The 15,269-nt window shown below is 43.0% G+C and overlaps 1 protein-coding gene across 3 annotated transcripts in view; it reads left to right on the top strand.

The window, feature by feature from the left end:
- DEAF1 (DEAF1 transcription factor) overlaps window positions 1–12,285 on the top strand; it is a 60,601-nt gene extending 48,316 nt beyond the window's left edge. The window contains exons 10-12 of one of the 3 annotated variants that reach the window (XM_082271157.1): window positions 4,077–4,139; window positions 8,979–9,065; window positions 11,890–12,285. In XM_082271157.1, the coding sequence (XP_082127283.1) occupies window positions 4,077–4,139; window positions 8,979–9,065; window positions 11,890–11,982 (243 nt within the window). In that variant the 3' untranslated portion in view covers window positions 11,983–12,285. Of the gene's footprint in view, window positions 1–4,076; window positions 4,140–8,975; window positions 9,066–11,889 lie in introns of all 3 variants that reach the window. The other 2 variants (XM_082271156.1, XM_082271158.1) reach the window with 2 other exon arrangements.
- Window positions 12,286–15,269: the final 2,984 nt, after the last annotated feature.

The raw sequence follows: 15,269 nt of genomic DNA, 5'->3' as shown, positions 1-15,269 counted from the left end.
AAATAGTGGTGGCCATGACAGTGGAGCCCTCTGGGCGGCGATTTCGGTGGTGGGAGCCCCTCCTCATCCCCTGTTGCTGACTCCTGGATCTTTTCATTTCCTAATCGCCACACGTGCAGTGCAGATTCTCCTAGTGACTGCGGTGCCTGGTTTCTGCTGGGTGGTGAGTCTGGTGGGGTCCTCTCCCTCTCTGCTGAGGATCAATTGGGTGCTCTATTACTGGCGACCGGGGGGGGGGGGGGCTGCTAGAGCAGTGGGGGTTGTCCCTTAGCAGTGTTTTTACACATTTTATGTGGGGTCCCCCTGGTGACTAATGGAGTCTTTGGAGCACATCTCCCCACCTGATCCCTTCTCTAGGGGTTCGGGGCCCTGCGGTCCCATATCCATCAATGCACTGACATCGGTCCTGGAGTCCATTTGTGTCCCCAGTGGGCTGGCATAAAGCGGCCCCCCCTTCTTCCCCTGCCTCATCTGTGTCATCAGATCCGGAATCTGATTCAGCTGCCGCGGACGTGGGTTACTCTGCTGGGTCTGCAACCGCACGCCCTGAATCCTCAGATAGTGAGAAGGATTCCTCCTCTTCTTCAACCGCGTACGGAAAGGCGCTGGTGGACACGCTGATTGTATCTGTGCTTGAGACTTAAAGTTGGAGGACGCAGCTGTGGCTGCGATGGAGCCGCAGGTTCCCTTTGACACTCACAAGCCATCCAGAGCAGCAAGGTGTTCCCTTTCGCCTCCTATTTTAACAGAATTGTCACAAAAAAATGGGGCTGACCAAAGCGTCCCCTTGGGGTCCCTAAGTGGGTTGCTAGGCGATACACCTATAAGGAGTCCCTTCTTAAGAAGTAGACTGTTCCACCGGTGGTGGACCCTCCAGTTTTCAGATTAAGCAAGGCAACCATGATTCGGGTTGAAGAGTCCCTGTTCTTTAAGGACCTGACTGACAGGAAATGAGGAGGCTATGGCCCGCAATATGTACACCCTGGCTGGTTTGGCACTGAAGCCGATATTCCCCATTGCCCTGGTGTCGCAGACTCTGACCGAATGGACTAAGCTTTTGCGCCATGACCTGGAGAAGGAGTAGCTTCCCCCTGCCTTTGCTGAGCTGGCAGCCTAGCTGGTCCAGGGGCTGCAGTTTATCTGTGATGCCTCTTTGGATGCTGCTCCCCTAGTGGCTCGGCTCTCTGTTTCGGCAGTGGTCCTTCGGCGTGTCTTTTGACTCAAATGCTGGTCAGACTTCTAAAAAGGTTTGACTGATCTTCCCTTTCCAGGAAATTGCCTGTCTGGTGCTACCCTGTATGACATCATTAAAGGTCTCACGGGGGGAAGAGTACTTTTCCTCTGCAGGCTACTAGGGGCAAGGACCCTCATCATTGACGTAGGTTTGCAAGGCGACCACCTGGTCGTCGGTGCACACTTTCACAAAGTTCTATAAAGTGGATGTGTTGGCATCTGCGGATGCTTCCTTTGACCGCAAGGTTTTCCAGGCTGCTGTTTAGAGGACCTGGGCCTCTTTGAGGGTGTATTGTTTTTTTAGGCGAGCTCCAGTTGTTTTGGTTGAGCTCCTGTTTATCTGGTTGGCTATAGTTAGCCTTGGGGGTTTCTTTTTCGCTGTTCCCACCCCTCATGTTTAACACTGCTTTGGGACGTCCCAATGGTTAAGAAGATCAGGAGCTGTGTCCGTCAATGAACGAAAGAGAAAATGGGATTTTTGACTTGAAATGTCCATTGACGGACACAGCATCTGCCCCTCTGTGGAGTTGTAATTCTTTTGACACTGCTTGTAACAAAACTGAGTACCTATAGCAGTGAGAGGGAGTATACCCCTGGGACTGCCCATAGGCGTAGCCAGACTTTTTTCTGCCTGGTGTCCTACTCCTGTAGGGGGCAGTATAACCCAATCATTAAGAAGATCAGGAACTGTGTTCGTCAATGAACATCAGAGAAATTGATTTTATGGTAAGTCAAAAATGCAATTTTTCCCTTATTATGAACTTTAGATGTCCTAGTTTGCACTGTCTTAAATATCTTACGATGATCACACATTTCAAATTGATCTTTAGTAATTGATGACTTTAAAATAAAAATCTGAAATTTGTTTGCATTTATGATCACTTCAAAACTATTTCTTAGTGATGAATTGGAAAGTGAGTGTTTGGAGAAGTTGGAATATTTTGTCTAGCATTCTTCGGGTTTTAGTGTATATGTTTGGTGTATTGAACAATTATTTTTTCAGTTGATCTTTTGCTGCATGCAGAGCAACATTTTGAATGAATGTTTATTGAAAACATTCAAAATTTAAAAAAAATTGGTGCGTGTGTATGTTCAGGTATAGCCAACAATGTGAGAAATTGAGTTCTGTCTTGATAAATGGGAGCTTAAAGCTGAACTCCAGACACAAGTTAATTTATATATATTTATTAATAGCCACAAAGGATATAAATACACTCTGTGTGCACCAAATGCCTATGCAGACCCAGATATTTCCCTGTAAATTAGCAGTGACATCATTCAATTATTCATATCCTATGCGGAGAGGAGCTGTGGGAGGGACCCTGCAGGCCCACCAACTACAGGCTATGAGCCAAAAACTACAATAGAGTGGATACAAGACCAGTCACCCTGCACAGGGAAAGAAAACCGCAGTGACTAGTTTTTTTCATGCTAGATTACTGCACTGGTCTGAAAGAAATACACAAAGCAAACCAATATCTACTTTAGAATACAGATGGCTCTTGTATCTAGACAATATTTTCTTATCTTGGAGTACAGGTTTAAAGGAGAAGTATTAGCGAAGCTTGTTTGGCTGTACTTTTCTTGGGGATCACAGGAGTGCCGTTCGTGCTGCACTCCTGTGACTGGGTTTTCAGCAGACAGCGGGCTGAAGTCTGCTGTCTGCTAATGTCTCGGAGCCGGGCTAGGCTTGGGAAAGATCACGACCATATGGTTGGGATCCGCCCACATGTCTGGGACTGGCACCTGGCTCAGGCTCTCTGAGCCGATGAGAGCCTCAGCCAACAGCCCCCCGCCCCTCCCACAGCCCAGCGCTCCATTGAGCGCGGTGGGGGGGCCAGATCAGAGAGCCGGTGACTGACAGTGTTCCTCTGTGTTAAAACTAGATGCAGCTTTGGACCAATGCTGCACCCAGCTAGGTAAGTATAGTTCTACAAAAAACTGATTCCTGTACTTCTCTTTTAAAGCAAATCTGTTGGGGAATTTAAACCTCTGTTACACTCAACTATGAACTAAGCACCCTCTGCTGGTAAACTAACCATTAGTACCTTTACCCATCTCCTCAAAATCCTCCTCTGGTGACAGCGGGGGGTATTACACACACTCCTGATGGCTGCAATGTGTGTTAATCAAACAAGCCAACTGTTGACTGTCAAATAGAAATGATCCGGCAGGTGTGCTTCCACACACCTCAGTAACTGATCCCCCCCCTCCCCCCAAACGAATGCCCTTGCTATGTTTCCAGAGCTCCAGTATGGCGAGTGCCGCTGGGTAGAGGGGAGGGAGATCAGCGAATGTCTGTTCGCTAATCCCCCCCTCTTCCTGCTATTGACCCAGAAGCAATGTGTAAAACATTACTTCCAGGTCCTGGTGTCATCTGCACTCTATTCGTTTTATTGGAGGGTGGGTGAGGCATCAAGGGTCTTTTAGACCCCTGATTTCTCATTAAAGAAAACTCATCACCAAAAAAATTCATCACTTATGGGACTTCTAAAAGTTTAGAAAAAAATTAAAAAGTGTAAAAAATGTAAGCTATACCCAAGCACTTAAAATGCCCCCCTTGCCCCTCCAAAAATGGCCCTGGCATTGAAAAAGTTTAAGTGACTGTCCATCATTAAAAACAAAATACAACCTGCAATTGAAAAGTGTTTATACTCCTCTGTCCCACCACCCATTCCTCTGATCTCCATGGGAAAAGCATAGGTCTAATCATAAGTGTGTTTAGCTAGGTAATTAAAGGTAATATTCAAGTACTTCATAATGCTAAAAGATTCTGTAGAGTAGTGTCTAATGTGATGTACCATTTAACCTTATTTATTACATTAACATTTATTTCCACGCAGTTCCCAAGTCATTTGTTTCAGCAGACAGAAGAAATAGATGGAAAGCATGAGATATTACTTAGGGTAAGGCCTATATTTCAGTTTTTCTCCTCTCCGCCTTATTCAACCTCCGCTGTCTCTAGAGAATGGCGCTTTCTGTGGTGAAAAATTAAATTGTGACATTTTATTCCACAGCTGGACCCCTGGGTTCTACACAATGACGTCTGCCTGTTCTATATATGCGAAAATTGTATTTCCGCAGAAAGATTACACATTAAAACACAACGTTTTTGAATAATAATGCACAGTACTATCTTTAGAATGCGTGTGTCCTATATATATAATATACATTCACACAGGAAAACACTTGAAGTGTGACAGGTTTATGAATGTATCGTCACACAGAGTCACACCTCCCTCCTCTCTCACTCTGCATCTCATTAGGTCTCGCTATTTTGAGGAATTTTTACTTCCACATCTTCACACTCTCTCCTCCACCCTTAGACTTCTGCCTGCTGGGTTTATTTTATTCATTAGTGTTGTTTTATACATTGTCTCATTTTGCTTACTTTTCTAGTTTTACCTTTTTAATTTCTTGTGCAAGTACAATTCTAAAGTACGAAAACTCTTGTACAGCGATAATAATTGGGAATTGATGTACAATGCATCCGGAAAGTATTCACAGTGCTTCACTTTTTCCACATTTTGTTATGTTCCAGCCTTATTTCAAAATAGATTAACTACTTAAAGTGGAGATCCGCTGCGTCCCCCCCCCCCCCCCCAAAAAAAAAAATAAAAAATTAAGTCAGCAGCTACACATACTGTAGCTTCTGGCTTTTACTGTTAGGACACTTACCTGTCCTGGAGTCCAGCAATGTCGGCAACGCAGCCGATGTTTCCATCGGCTGTCGGGTGCTGCCGCCGCCATTGCCGGTCAGGGAACACGGCAGTGAAGCCTTGCGGCTTCACAGGCGGGTCCTTACTGCCATACGCGAAGCACGCTGCACATTCGGATTGGCTCGGCAGCACGGGAAGGAGGAGGGGGACAAACTTCCGAGGGACGGTGCCCTCTCCCGGAAGTGGGGAAGGGTACCTGTCAAAAACAGGTACCCGTTCCCCCCTCCCCCCTGAAAGGTGCCAAATGTGGCACCGGAGGGGAGGAGGAAGCAAATGAGAAGAAATTCCACTTTTGGGTGGAAATCCGCTTTAACCACTTAAGCCCCAGCCCTATTTCGGACACTTTTTGTTTACAAGTTAAAACCAGTATTTTTTCCTAGAAAACTACTTAGAACCCCCAAACATTATATATATTTTTTTAGCAAAGACTCTGGAGAATAAAATGTCAGTCATTGCAATATTTTTTGTCACGCGGTATTTGCGCATCGGTCTTTAAAACGCCATTTTTTTGGGAAAATTTAGAAAAATCACATTTCACTGCATTTAAAAAATACTAAACAGTAAAGTTAGCCCATTTTTTTTGTATATTGTGAAAGATGATGTCACGTCGAGTAAATAGATACCCAACATGTTACGGTTTAAAATTGCGCCCCCCGTGGGATGGCGACAAACTACGGTCAATAGAGATCTCAATAGGCGACGCTTTCCTTTTTTTTTTTAACGGTTACCAGTTTAGAGTTAGAGTGTAGCTCTTTTTTTTAATTATTGCCCACGCTCTGGCGATCGCGGCGATACCTCACATGTGTGGTTTGAACAGCGATTTCTTTCGCGGCTCGACTTCTGTATACTTTTTTTTTTTTTTGCGCGAGCTAACGGTGACGGGGGCGGCTAAATCTTTTTTTTTTTTTTCCAATTTATTTTATTTTTTTTTAACTCTATTACAGGTTTTTTAAAAAAAAATAAAAATCTGATCACTTTTATTGCTTTCACAAGCAATGTAAACATCCCTTATGACACCAATGTGTAGTGACAGGTACTCTTTATGGAGGGATCGAGGGTCTAAAAGACCCTAGACCCCTCCACTACACTTCTGAAAACGGCGTTTTTGCATACAGCTGTTTTTTAAATTTGCCGCCTTTTGCAGCACAGTAACCCGAAAGTGACGTCATGGACGCCGCCTCCGGGTTACGTCATCGGAGACCCGATCAAAGCCGTTTCCGGCATTGATCGGGACTCCATCCAGCCGGCGGACGTGCCGGCTGGGTGCTCGGGGCTCCCGGTGGGACGGGAGCCCCGAGCAAAGTCACAGAAGGCGGCGGGAGGGGGGGGCGTCCCATCCCGCTCACCCGGGTAACAATCGAGCGGCTCCCGGGCCGCATCGGTCATTACCGACGGAAAGCCGACCGTTGGCTCTAAACCACGGTACCGGGATGGTGTCTCTAGCTAGAGGCATCATCCCGGTATACTACCGCAAACTTATGTTGTAGAAACATCTCAAGGATGATCAGTGAAAACAGGATGCACCTGTTTTAAGTTCAATTTTAAGTGTTATGGCAAAGGCTGTGAATACTTATGTACATGTGATTTTTTATTTTTTTTGTAAATAAATTTGCAAAGATTTCAAACAAACTTCTTTATTGTTGTCATTATGGGGTATTGTCTGTAGAATTTTGAGGAAAAAGCTGAATAAAGCTGTAACATAAAATGTGGAAAAAGTAAAGCGCTGTGAATACTTTCCGGATGCACTGTAATGTATTGTACAGTATTTGTATTGTATTTGTGAACGAAAATTGTACTGATTAAACGAAAATCATATGATCTGGTATCATATGATCAAAGTAACAAACACAATTTTTGTGTTTGTTACTTTGGATAATTTCAGATGAAAGCTATGTACTAACGATCACCTCTAAATCAACATCTTTTGTATGATTTTTCCTAAATGTCTGTAAATTGTTATTAAAGTATTTGACTATATCAGCTTTTATACATCTTTTTCCACTAACTCCAGGAAGGGAGGTCTGCAAGTTTTTTTTCAGTATGAGGGTTTTAGTGCACTAAACATTAGGCTTTACACTGGAGTAGCTCAAGAGAAAAAGAGAGCTACAGGTGACGAATCCATCATCACCTTCTGCACAGTTGCATGTATCTTACTGGATAAAAAGGGTTTCAACCACAGCTTTCTTTACCTGAACTGCCAAACCAACCATTACACAAGATAGGGAAAGACCTAAACAAGACATGTGGATGTGAGCATGGATAAAGTATTGGAGGACAGAGAGAAACATCAGAAAATAGTGGAAGATTCAGAGAAAAGACTGGGCGTTTAAGGTGTCCATGGGTGATTGTGAGAGGAAGCATGGATATCTAATATAAGCTAGTTAAAAAAAGTGTAATCTTGGTGTCTGTTAAGAGTCACAGTCAAAGGGGAGAACATTGATGTTTGACTGGTGGCATTTGTATAGAGGGCAAACATCAGTGCCTTCTGGAGGTCAGAGCAAGGATTAGAAAAGCTATATTTTAAGGTGTCCTAGTAGAAATGGAGAACTTTGGTGTCTGGCTGGGGCCAGAGATGTTAGAGGGAAAAAAATTGAAGTACTGCTGAAGCAGGGCTGGAGCAGGGGGGGGGGGCTGGAGAGGGCTTGCTCCCCCCCCCACCTTCCCGAAGCCTGCCCCCATCTTCTTGATTCAATTATATCCCCCCCCAGGCTGCTTTTAACACTGTGCTTGATGCTCTAAGCTCCTCCTCCATCCACTGCCACATTGGGCTCCCCTCACAGATACAATCTGCTCTGCACACTTTTCCCAAGCCCCAGAAAAGATCCAGCTGCTATAGCTTCACTATTGTTGGGATGAGAAAAAGGGGGAAGGTGGGCTGAAATTTGGAGAAACAGGAAAACAATGGGGGTCTTGACTTTGGAGAGACGGAAAAACAGGTTGGATAGTCAAAAAATGGGGCGGGGGGAGGGGGATCTAGACTTTCAAGGGACAGAAAAATAGGGGAGGACTGGACTTTGAGGAGACATACCTATGGAAGAAGGGTTGATTTTGGGGGCTCTACTCTGGAGAGACAAAAAAATGGGATTTGGGGGGGGGGGGGGTAGCTGGACTTTGGAAAGACAAAAAGCAGTGGATTTGAAGAGGCAGAAAAGGGGGGGGGGGTAGGGGGCTGGACTATGGAGGTATAGAAAAAAGGGTGACTGTGTAGAGTCAGAAAGATGGAGACTGGACTTTGGAGAGTCAAAAAATGGGGGGGGGGGGGTGGCTGGACTTTAGAGAGACAGAAAAACAGGGGAGACGGGCTAGATCCAGCCCTGTGGTGAAGAATCAGTAGAGCCTAACACAGGGAATTTTCAAAGTAACGGGTGTGAGGTGTAGGAAGGAGAGGTGAGAAAGAAGTTCAGCAACTGAAATAAGAAGATAACACCTCTACAGCAGCCATGTTTCAACCAGGGGTCATTGGAAGCCTAGGGTTCCTTCAGAGGTTGCAAGGAGTTGAGCCACAGCTTAAACTGTGGTTGATGTTGCCTGCATAACTTCCTTTTTTTTCCTCTCATAAAGCCTGCATAATTTCAGGACCAATGCCACTTGGCAAAGCCAGCTGCGGACAGCATTGATTTAGCTGCTGTCTGTATGCCCTTCGAACCAATGAATTGCTTTTATTAGGGATTCCCCAAGACCTGAAAATGATGTTAGGGCTGCGCTACAGTCTTGACCATACTATTGGAAATGTTAGAGTGGTTTTTTATTTGTTTTCATTTTTTTTAAATGAGCGGGTAGACAAATCACCAACAATTAACCTACATATGTTGCTAAAGTATGCTGACAAAAACCAGAAATTCATTATCCACCTGATAGGATTGGTTTAGAGTATATGAGACTATGAAACTTACTGCCCACGGTTGGGCTGCTGGGTGGTGTTTGTACTCAATTGAAGTAGGCATAAGTATGATCGTTATAGAATGTCCATATGACATTGTATCTTTGGCATTCTAACACTGTTTTGGCTTGCTCTGTATTTAGCAGTCCTGTGTTAACTGTGGAAGAGAAGCTCTTAATGAATGTACAGGCTGCCACAAAGTCAATTACTGCTCCATCTTCTGCCAACGCAAGGTAAGATCAAACTTGCATACATCTATCTATGAGCCTAGCTGTTGGATATAGTATGTTTGCTATTGCGTGGGACATTTGCCTGATAAAAGAATCACAGGAATTCTAATTGAGTCTATTCAGTGATGCAATGCAAAGAGCACTGACAATTACTAAAGTGCAGAAACACCCAGCAGCATATTTTACATTAATATAGTAGATATAGGCAAAAATACACTGGCGTGTTATAATGATATACTGGGGAAGGTGGGTGTGTATAGTGTACCAGAGAGCATTTAGCTGTTTTGAAAAACAGGGAATCAAATACAGTCAGGTCCATAAATATTGGGACATCGACAGAATTCTAATCTTTTTGGCTCTATAATGGATTTGAAACAAACAAGATTTGCTTTAACTGCAGACTTTCAGCTTTAATTTGAGGGTATTTACATACAAATCAGGTGAAAGGTGTAGGAATTACAACAGTTTGTATATGTGACTCCCACTTTCTAAGGGACGAAAAGTAATGGGACAATTGGCTGCTCAGCTGTTCCATGGCCAGGTGTGTGTTATTCCCTTGTTATCCCATTTACAAGGAGCAGATAAAAGGCCCAGAGTTAATTTCAAATGTGCTATTTGCATTTGGAATCTGTTGCTGTCAACTCTCAATATGAGATCCAAAGAGCTGTCACTATCAGTGAAGCAAGCCATCATTAGGCTGAAAAAACAAAACAAACCGTTAGGTGTGGCCAAATCAACTGTTTAGAACATCCTTAAAAAGAAAGAACGCACCGGTGAGCTCAGCAACACCAAAAGACACTGAAGACCACGGAAAACAACTGTGGTGGACCGAATAATTATTTTCCTGGTGAAGAAAACACCCTTCACAACATTTGGCCAGATCAAGAACACTCTCCAGGAGGTAGGCGTATGTGTGTCAAAGTCAACAATCAAGAGAAGACTTCACCAGAGTGAATACAGAGGGTTCACCACAAGATGTAAACCATTGGGGAGCCTCAAAAACAGGAAGGCCAGATTAGAGTTTGCCAAACAACATCTAAAAAAGCCTTCACAGTTCTGGAACAACACCCTATGGACAGATGAGACCAAGATCAACTTGTACCAGAGTGATTGGAAGAGAAGAGCATGGAGAAGGAAAGGAACTGCTCATGATCCAAAGCATACCACCTCATCAGTGAAGCATGGTGGTGGTAGTGTCATGGCGTAGGCATGTATGGCTGCCAATGGAACTGGTTCTCTTGTATTTATTGATGATGTGACTGCTGACAAAAGCAGCAGGATGAATTCTGAAGTGTTTTGGGCAATATTATCTGCTCATATTCAGCCAAATGCTTCAGAACTCATTGGACGGCGCTTCATAGTGCAGATGGACAATGATCCGAAGCATAATGCAAAAGCAACCAAAGAGTTTTTTAAGGGAAAGAAGTGGAATGTTATGCAATGGCCAAGTCAATCACCTGACCTGAATCCGATTGAGCATGCATTTCACTTGCAGAAGACAAAAACTGAAGGGAAAATGCCCCAAGAACAAGCAGGAACTGAAGGCAGTTGCAGTAGAGGCCTGTCAGAGCATCACCAGGAATGAAACCCAGCATCTGGTGATGTCTATGGGTTCCAGACTGCAGGCTGTAATTGACTGCAAAGGATTTGCAACCAAGTATTAAAAAGTGAAAGTTTAATTTATGATTGTTAATCTGTCCCATTACTTTTGGTCCCTTAAAAAGTTGGAGGCACATATACAAACTGTTGTAATTCCTACACCGTTCACCGGATTTGGATGTAAATACCCTCAAATTAAAGCTGAAAGTCTGCAGATAAAGCACATCTTGTTTGTTTCATTTAAAATCCATTGTGGTGGTGTATAGAGCCAAAAAGATTAGAATTGTGTTGATGTCCAAATATTTATGGACCTGACTGTAAGTATTCATTTTGCAAAACTAAGCATTTTAGCTCTTCTACATTAAAGTCTAAGTCCACCCTAAAACTAAAATCCCTGCATCTCCACGTTCTAACACTATCCTATCTAGCCCTATAAGGAAGAAATCAGTATACTTACCTTTTTTAAAGCCGTTCTGACTTGATCTCCAGTGGCGGAAGCTCTGCAGAGGACACGGCCGACAACGACTGTGAAATTAAAAGGATGTAACGTCACTGATATACTTACTATGGGGCGTCCATTGTCAGCTGTGTCTTCCGCACCCACCTCCACAGCGAAGCCATGGCTGACAGCTCAGCGTTGGTTTGGGTCGGATCAGCTTCAAAAAAGGTAAGTATACTGATTTCTTCTTCACAGGGCTGGATAGGTTAGTGTTAGAATGTGGAGATGTATAGATGCAGATATTTTAGGTATAGGGTGGACTTATCCTTTAAATCTTTGAAACCTAAGATCCACAATATAATTAATTTTATTAAAACTGTTACATTATATAGTTGTCATTTTATTTCTTACAAAGATACTTCTGGATAATGGTGCAGCTAGTCCATATGGTGCAAATGTCAGAACCAGTCCAGCTTTCCTGTCCTGGGAGAGTTTGTTTTTGGCAGATAGGTAACTGAAACCAGTTATATAACTTGAACAGGAGGGGAAATGTTTCACACCCTATCATGGGTTTTTTTTTTTTTTTTTAGGAAAAATTACATCCTTTTTATGATATAGCAAAAGAAACCTTTAAAGATCCATGCCTAGTACTAACATGATTTTTTAAGGTTACCTAAGTTTTACCGATAAATATTTAATTTGGCTGTACTGATTTATAATGGAAATGTTCATGTTCATTTAGTTTGACATTTGACTTTGGAATCAGTCATTGTTTTTTGTATTCTTAAGGACTGGAAAGATCACCAGCACCTTTGTGGCCAGACTCCCACCCTGTCTGTCCATGCTGAGGATGTTCATGTCACAGAGAAGGATCCAGTCTGATTATCTTCAAGCAGTATGTTCTACTAAGAGCTCAATGGAATCCTGCCAGGCAGACATTGATAGGAGGGTCCAGGCCTCTGCATCGGACCAGGAGTGGATTGTCTATGATTGCAGGATGAAACACACCAGCTGAATGTTTTTCAAAAATGTTTTTATTGTACATGGAACCCATTTTCATGGATTTTACTCTACTGAAGAAAACATTGTACTGTACCTGCACTTAGATTACACTCAATGTTTTGCTATGACTTTACCAACAGTCTAGTTGCAATATACAATGTCCTGTATGTACAGTGTGGGCTATCGCTGAAATTAAGAAGTGTGACATTGCCTATCACTGACTTTATGCTAACAATTAAGGAAGAAAGTTATCTAAAATGGTTTTCTCCAGTTTCAGTGAAATATGGATAATTGTGATCCTGCTGAGTCTAACTTTTCTGGAGGTTTCCCTCCATCCTTGGCATGGCCAAGGAAAACTGAAAGTTCTTGTGCTCTCCATAAGTTTCAATGGGGAATACACCAGATACTACAGTGCAAAATGTTGCTTTAAACTTTTTTAATTGCTGAAAGATGTACTACTTATAGGCTGTATCTAAGCATACAGTAAATATTATAGGGACATTCCCTTTTTTAAAAGGGAAGTGCTATTATATTATGGAAATACAGTGAACATATTTTTCCCATTTCCCTTTTTCTCTTGAGCTAGTGCCAACAGATTTCTTTGTCACCTGTGGCTAAATAGAATGGGCCACTCTGTTTCCCTTTAGCTGCAGAGCCATTAAAAGTCAGTGTTCCCTGACAAAGTATAAAGAACTTATAGCAGGGTACAGATTTGTAGGTAAGCTATGTAGGTCAGGGTTGAAAGAGGAATACCAAACTGAATGTTAACCACTGAGCTCTCCAGAGGTTTTGGTGATACCAAACTCTACTTACTATTGTAATCACATCCGTTAACAGAATTGCAGTTTCTGGAGACTAGACACCATGGACCTCCATCCACCAAGAAAAAAAAACCCTTCTTGTTACATGACATCATAGTACTGTCTTGTTCTGTTGGTACCACGAATTTACGGTACAGTTGCTATGTGTAGCTCTCTACGTTCTGTACTCTGCTAATATGCTAATATGACACTACCTGTGCAGTTACACCTCTTTGACACCATCACTGTCAGAGGATCTACTGGCATGCTTCATCAAAAGTAAGTGTCCAGATTAGGGTCTGATTTTTAAATATACTTTAGTAGATGAGCTATCTGTAGTAGAGGAGGTGATGGCTACAGAATTTTCCACTATCTAGAATTGAACATTTCCTTGTGTAGTTGGATAGGGTTATGTGCCATGCCATGTCCTCTTGGCCATCAATACCAGCAGTACTATAGGAGGCAGGTTCTTGGCCATCAATACTAGCAGTACTATAGGGGGCAGGTTCTTGGCCATCAATACCAGCAGTACTATAGGAGGCAGGTGGTGGTAATATAGCATGAGGTATATTTTGTTCTCAGGTATTCATGCTGTGCACAGTGCTAAAAACAGGCCTGTCAGTATCCAGTTTTTTTCCCATGATGTGGCTCAAGGTGGCTTCATTCAACTTTTCTATTTTTGGTGCAGTCACTTCCCAGGGAGGAATGTTTGCTGTCATAGGAATCTAATCACAAAAGCATTTTGCTTCATAACAGAAGTTCTTTAAAGCGTAACTCCACTTTTGTTGAGGAAAAAAAAAACATTCCCCTCTATGTACATTACAAGGATTTTAACAAACTTTGTTGCAGATTCCTACCTTTTGTAAGAGCCCATTCAGACAGGGGCGACACGACTTGCTGGGGCGACCTGTGAAGTCGCGGTGCACAGTGTGCACCGCGACCTCGGCGCGACATGCACGGACTTCATATAATTGAAGTCAATGCAAGTTGCCTCCAGGTCACCCCAAAGTAGTACAGGACCCTTTTTCTAAGTCGGTGCGACTTGTGTCGCTCCTATTTGAACGGGTCCTGTGCTAATCAATGGCAGGCGACCGACCGCGACTTGTCAGGCGACCAAGTCGCCTGACAAGTCGCGCTAGTGTGAATGGACCCTTATTCTGAAGGAATCCCTGTGTGTTTGTTTGTGTCCATGTGGTAAGTGAATATAATGGGGGTGGTTTCATAATTATCAACCAGCTGCTGTACCTGCAGGGCATTAATGAGGAAAATTGTAGGGTCAGCATCCCTTTAGACATGATTTCCTTTTGGGAGTATCTCACCAAAAATGAAATTTTTGTTGCAGGGGATATCTGGCCTGACCTAATATTTGACTTGTATCTTAGTGTAGACTTCTGGGAAAATCGATGAGCCAATCACACAAGCAGGAAATGATGTTTCTGGAGTGGCGTTTTGTACACATTCTGTGTACAGAACACCTCCAGGTAGCCATATTGCATTGCTCTTTACAGAAAATTACAGCGCTGCAGATTTCATAGGAAAGTTCATGTTTAATACCATTCAATTACAATATGACTCGAGTCACAATTGTATATGATACATTATTTCTTTTTTATTTGCTATTTTTTTCCTCACGAAAGTGGAGTTACCCTTTAACATCATATTTGTGTGGACATGCACACAACCTGGTGAGGGTATAGGTAAACTGGAATACTAAATCTAGCCCAGTATATACAGTATCTCACAAAAGTGAGTACACCCTTCATATTTTTGTAAATATTTTATTACCTTTTCATGTGACAACACTGAAGATATGACACTTTGCTACAATGTAAAGTAGTGAGTGTACAGCCTGTGTTAAACTGTAAGTTTGCTGTCCCCTCAAAATAAGTCAAAACACAGCCATTAATGTGTAAACTCCTGGCAAAAAAGTGAGTACACCCCTAAGTGAAAATGTGCAAATTGGGCCCAACGTGTCAATATTTTATGTGGCCACCCTTAGTTTCCAGCACTGCCCTAATCCTTTTGGGCATGGAGTTCACCAGAGCTTCACAGGTTGCCACTGGAGTCCTCTTCCACTCCTCTTTGAGGACATCATGAGCTGGTAGATTTTAGAGACCTTGCGCTCCTCCATCTCCTGTTTGAGGATGCCCCACAGATGCTCAGTAGGGTTTAGGTCTGAAGACATGATTGGCCAGTCCATCATCTTTACCCTCAGCTTCTTTAGCAAGGCAGTGGTCATCTTGGAGATGTGTTTGGGGTCATTATCATGTTGGAATACTGCCCTGCGTCCCAGTCTCTGAAGGGAGGAGATCATGCTCTGCTTCAGTATGTCACAGTACATGTTTCATTCATGGTTCCTTCAATGAA

The sequence above is a fragment of the Pelophylax lessonae genome, assembly GCF_965119305.1.
Source record: "Pelophylax lessonae genome assembly, chromosome: 10".
In the NCBI taxonomy this organism is placed as follows: Eukaryota; Metazoa; Chordata; class Amphibia; order Anura; family Ranidae; genus Pelophylax; species Pelophylax lessonae.
This window is presented reverse-complemented; position numbering and strand designations above follow the sequence as displayed.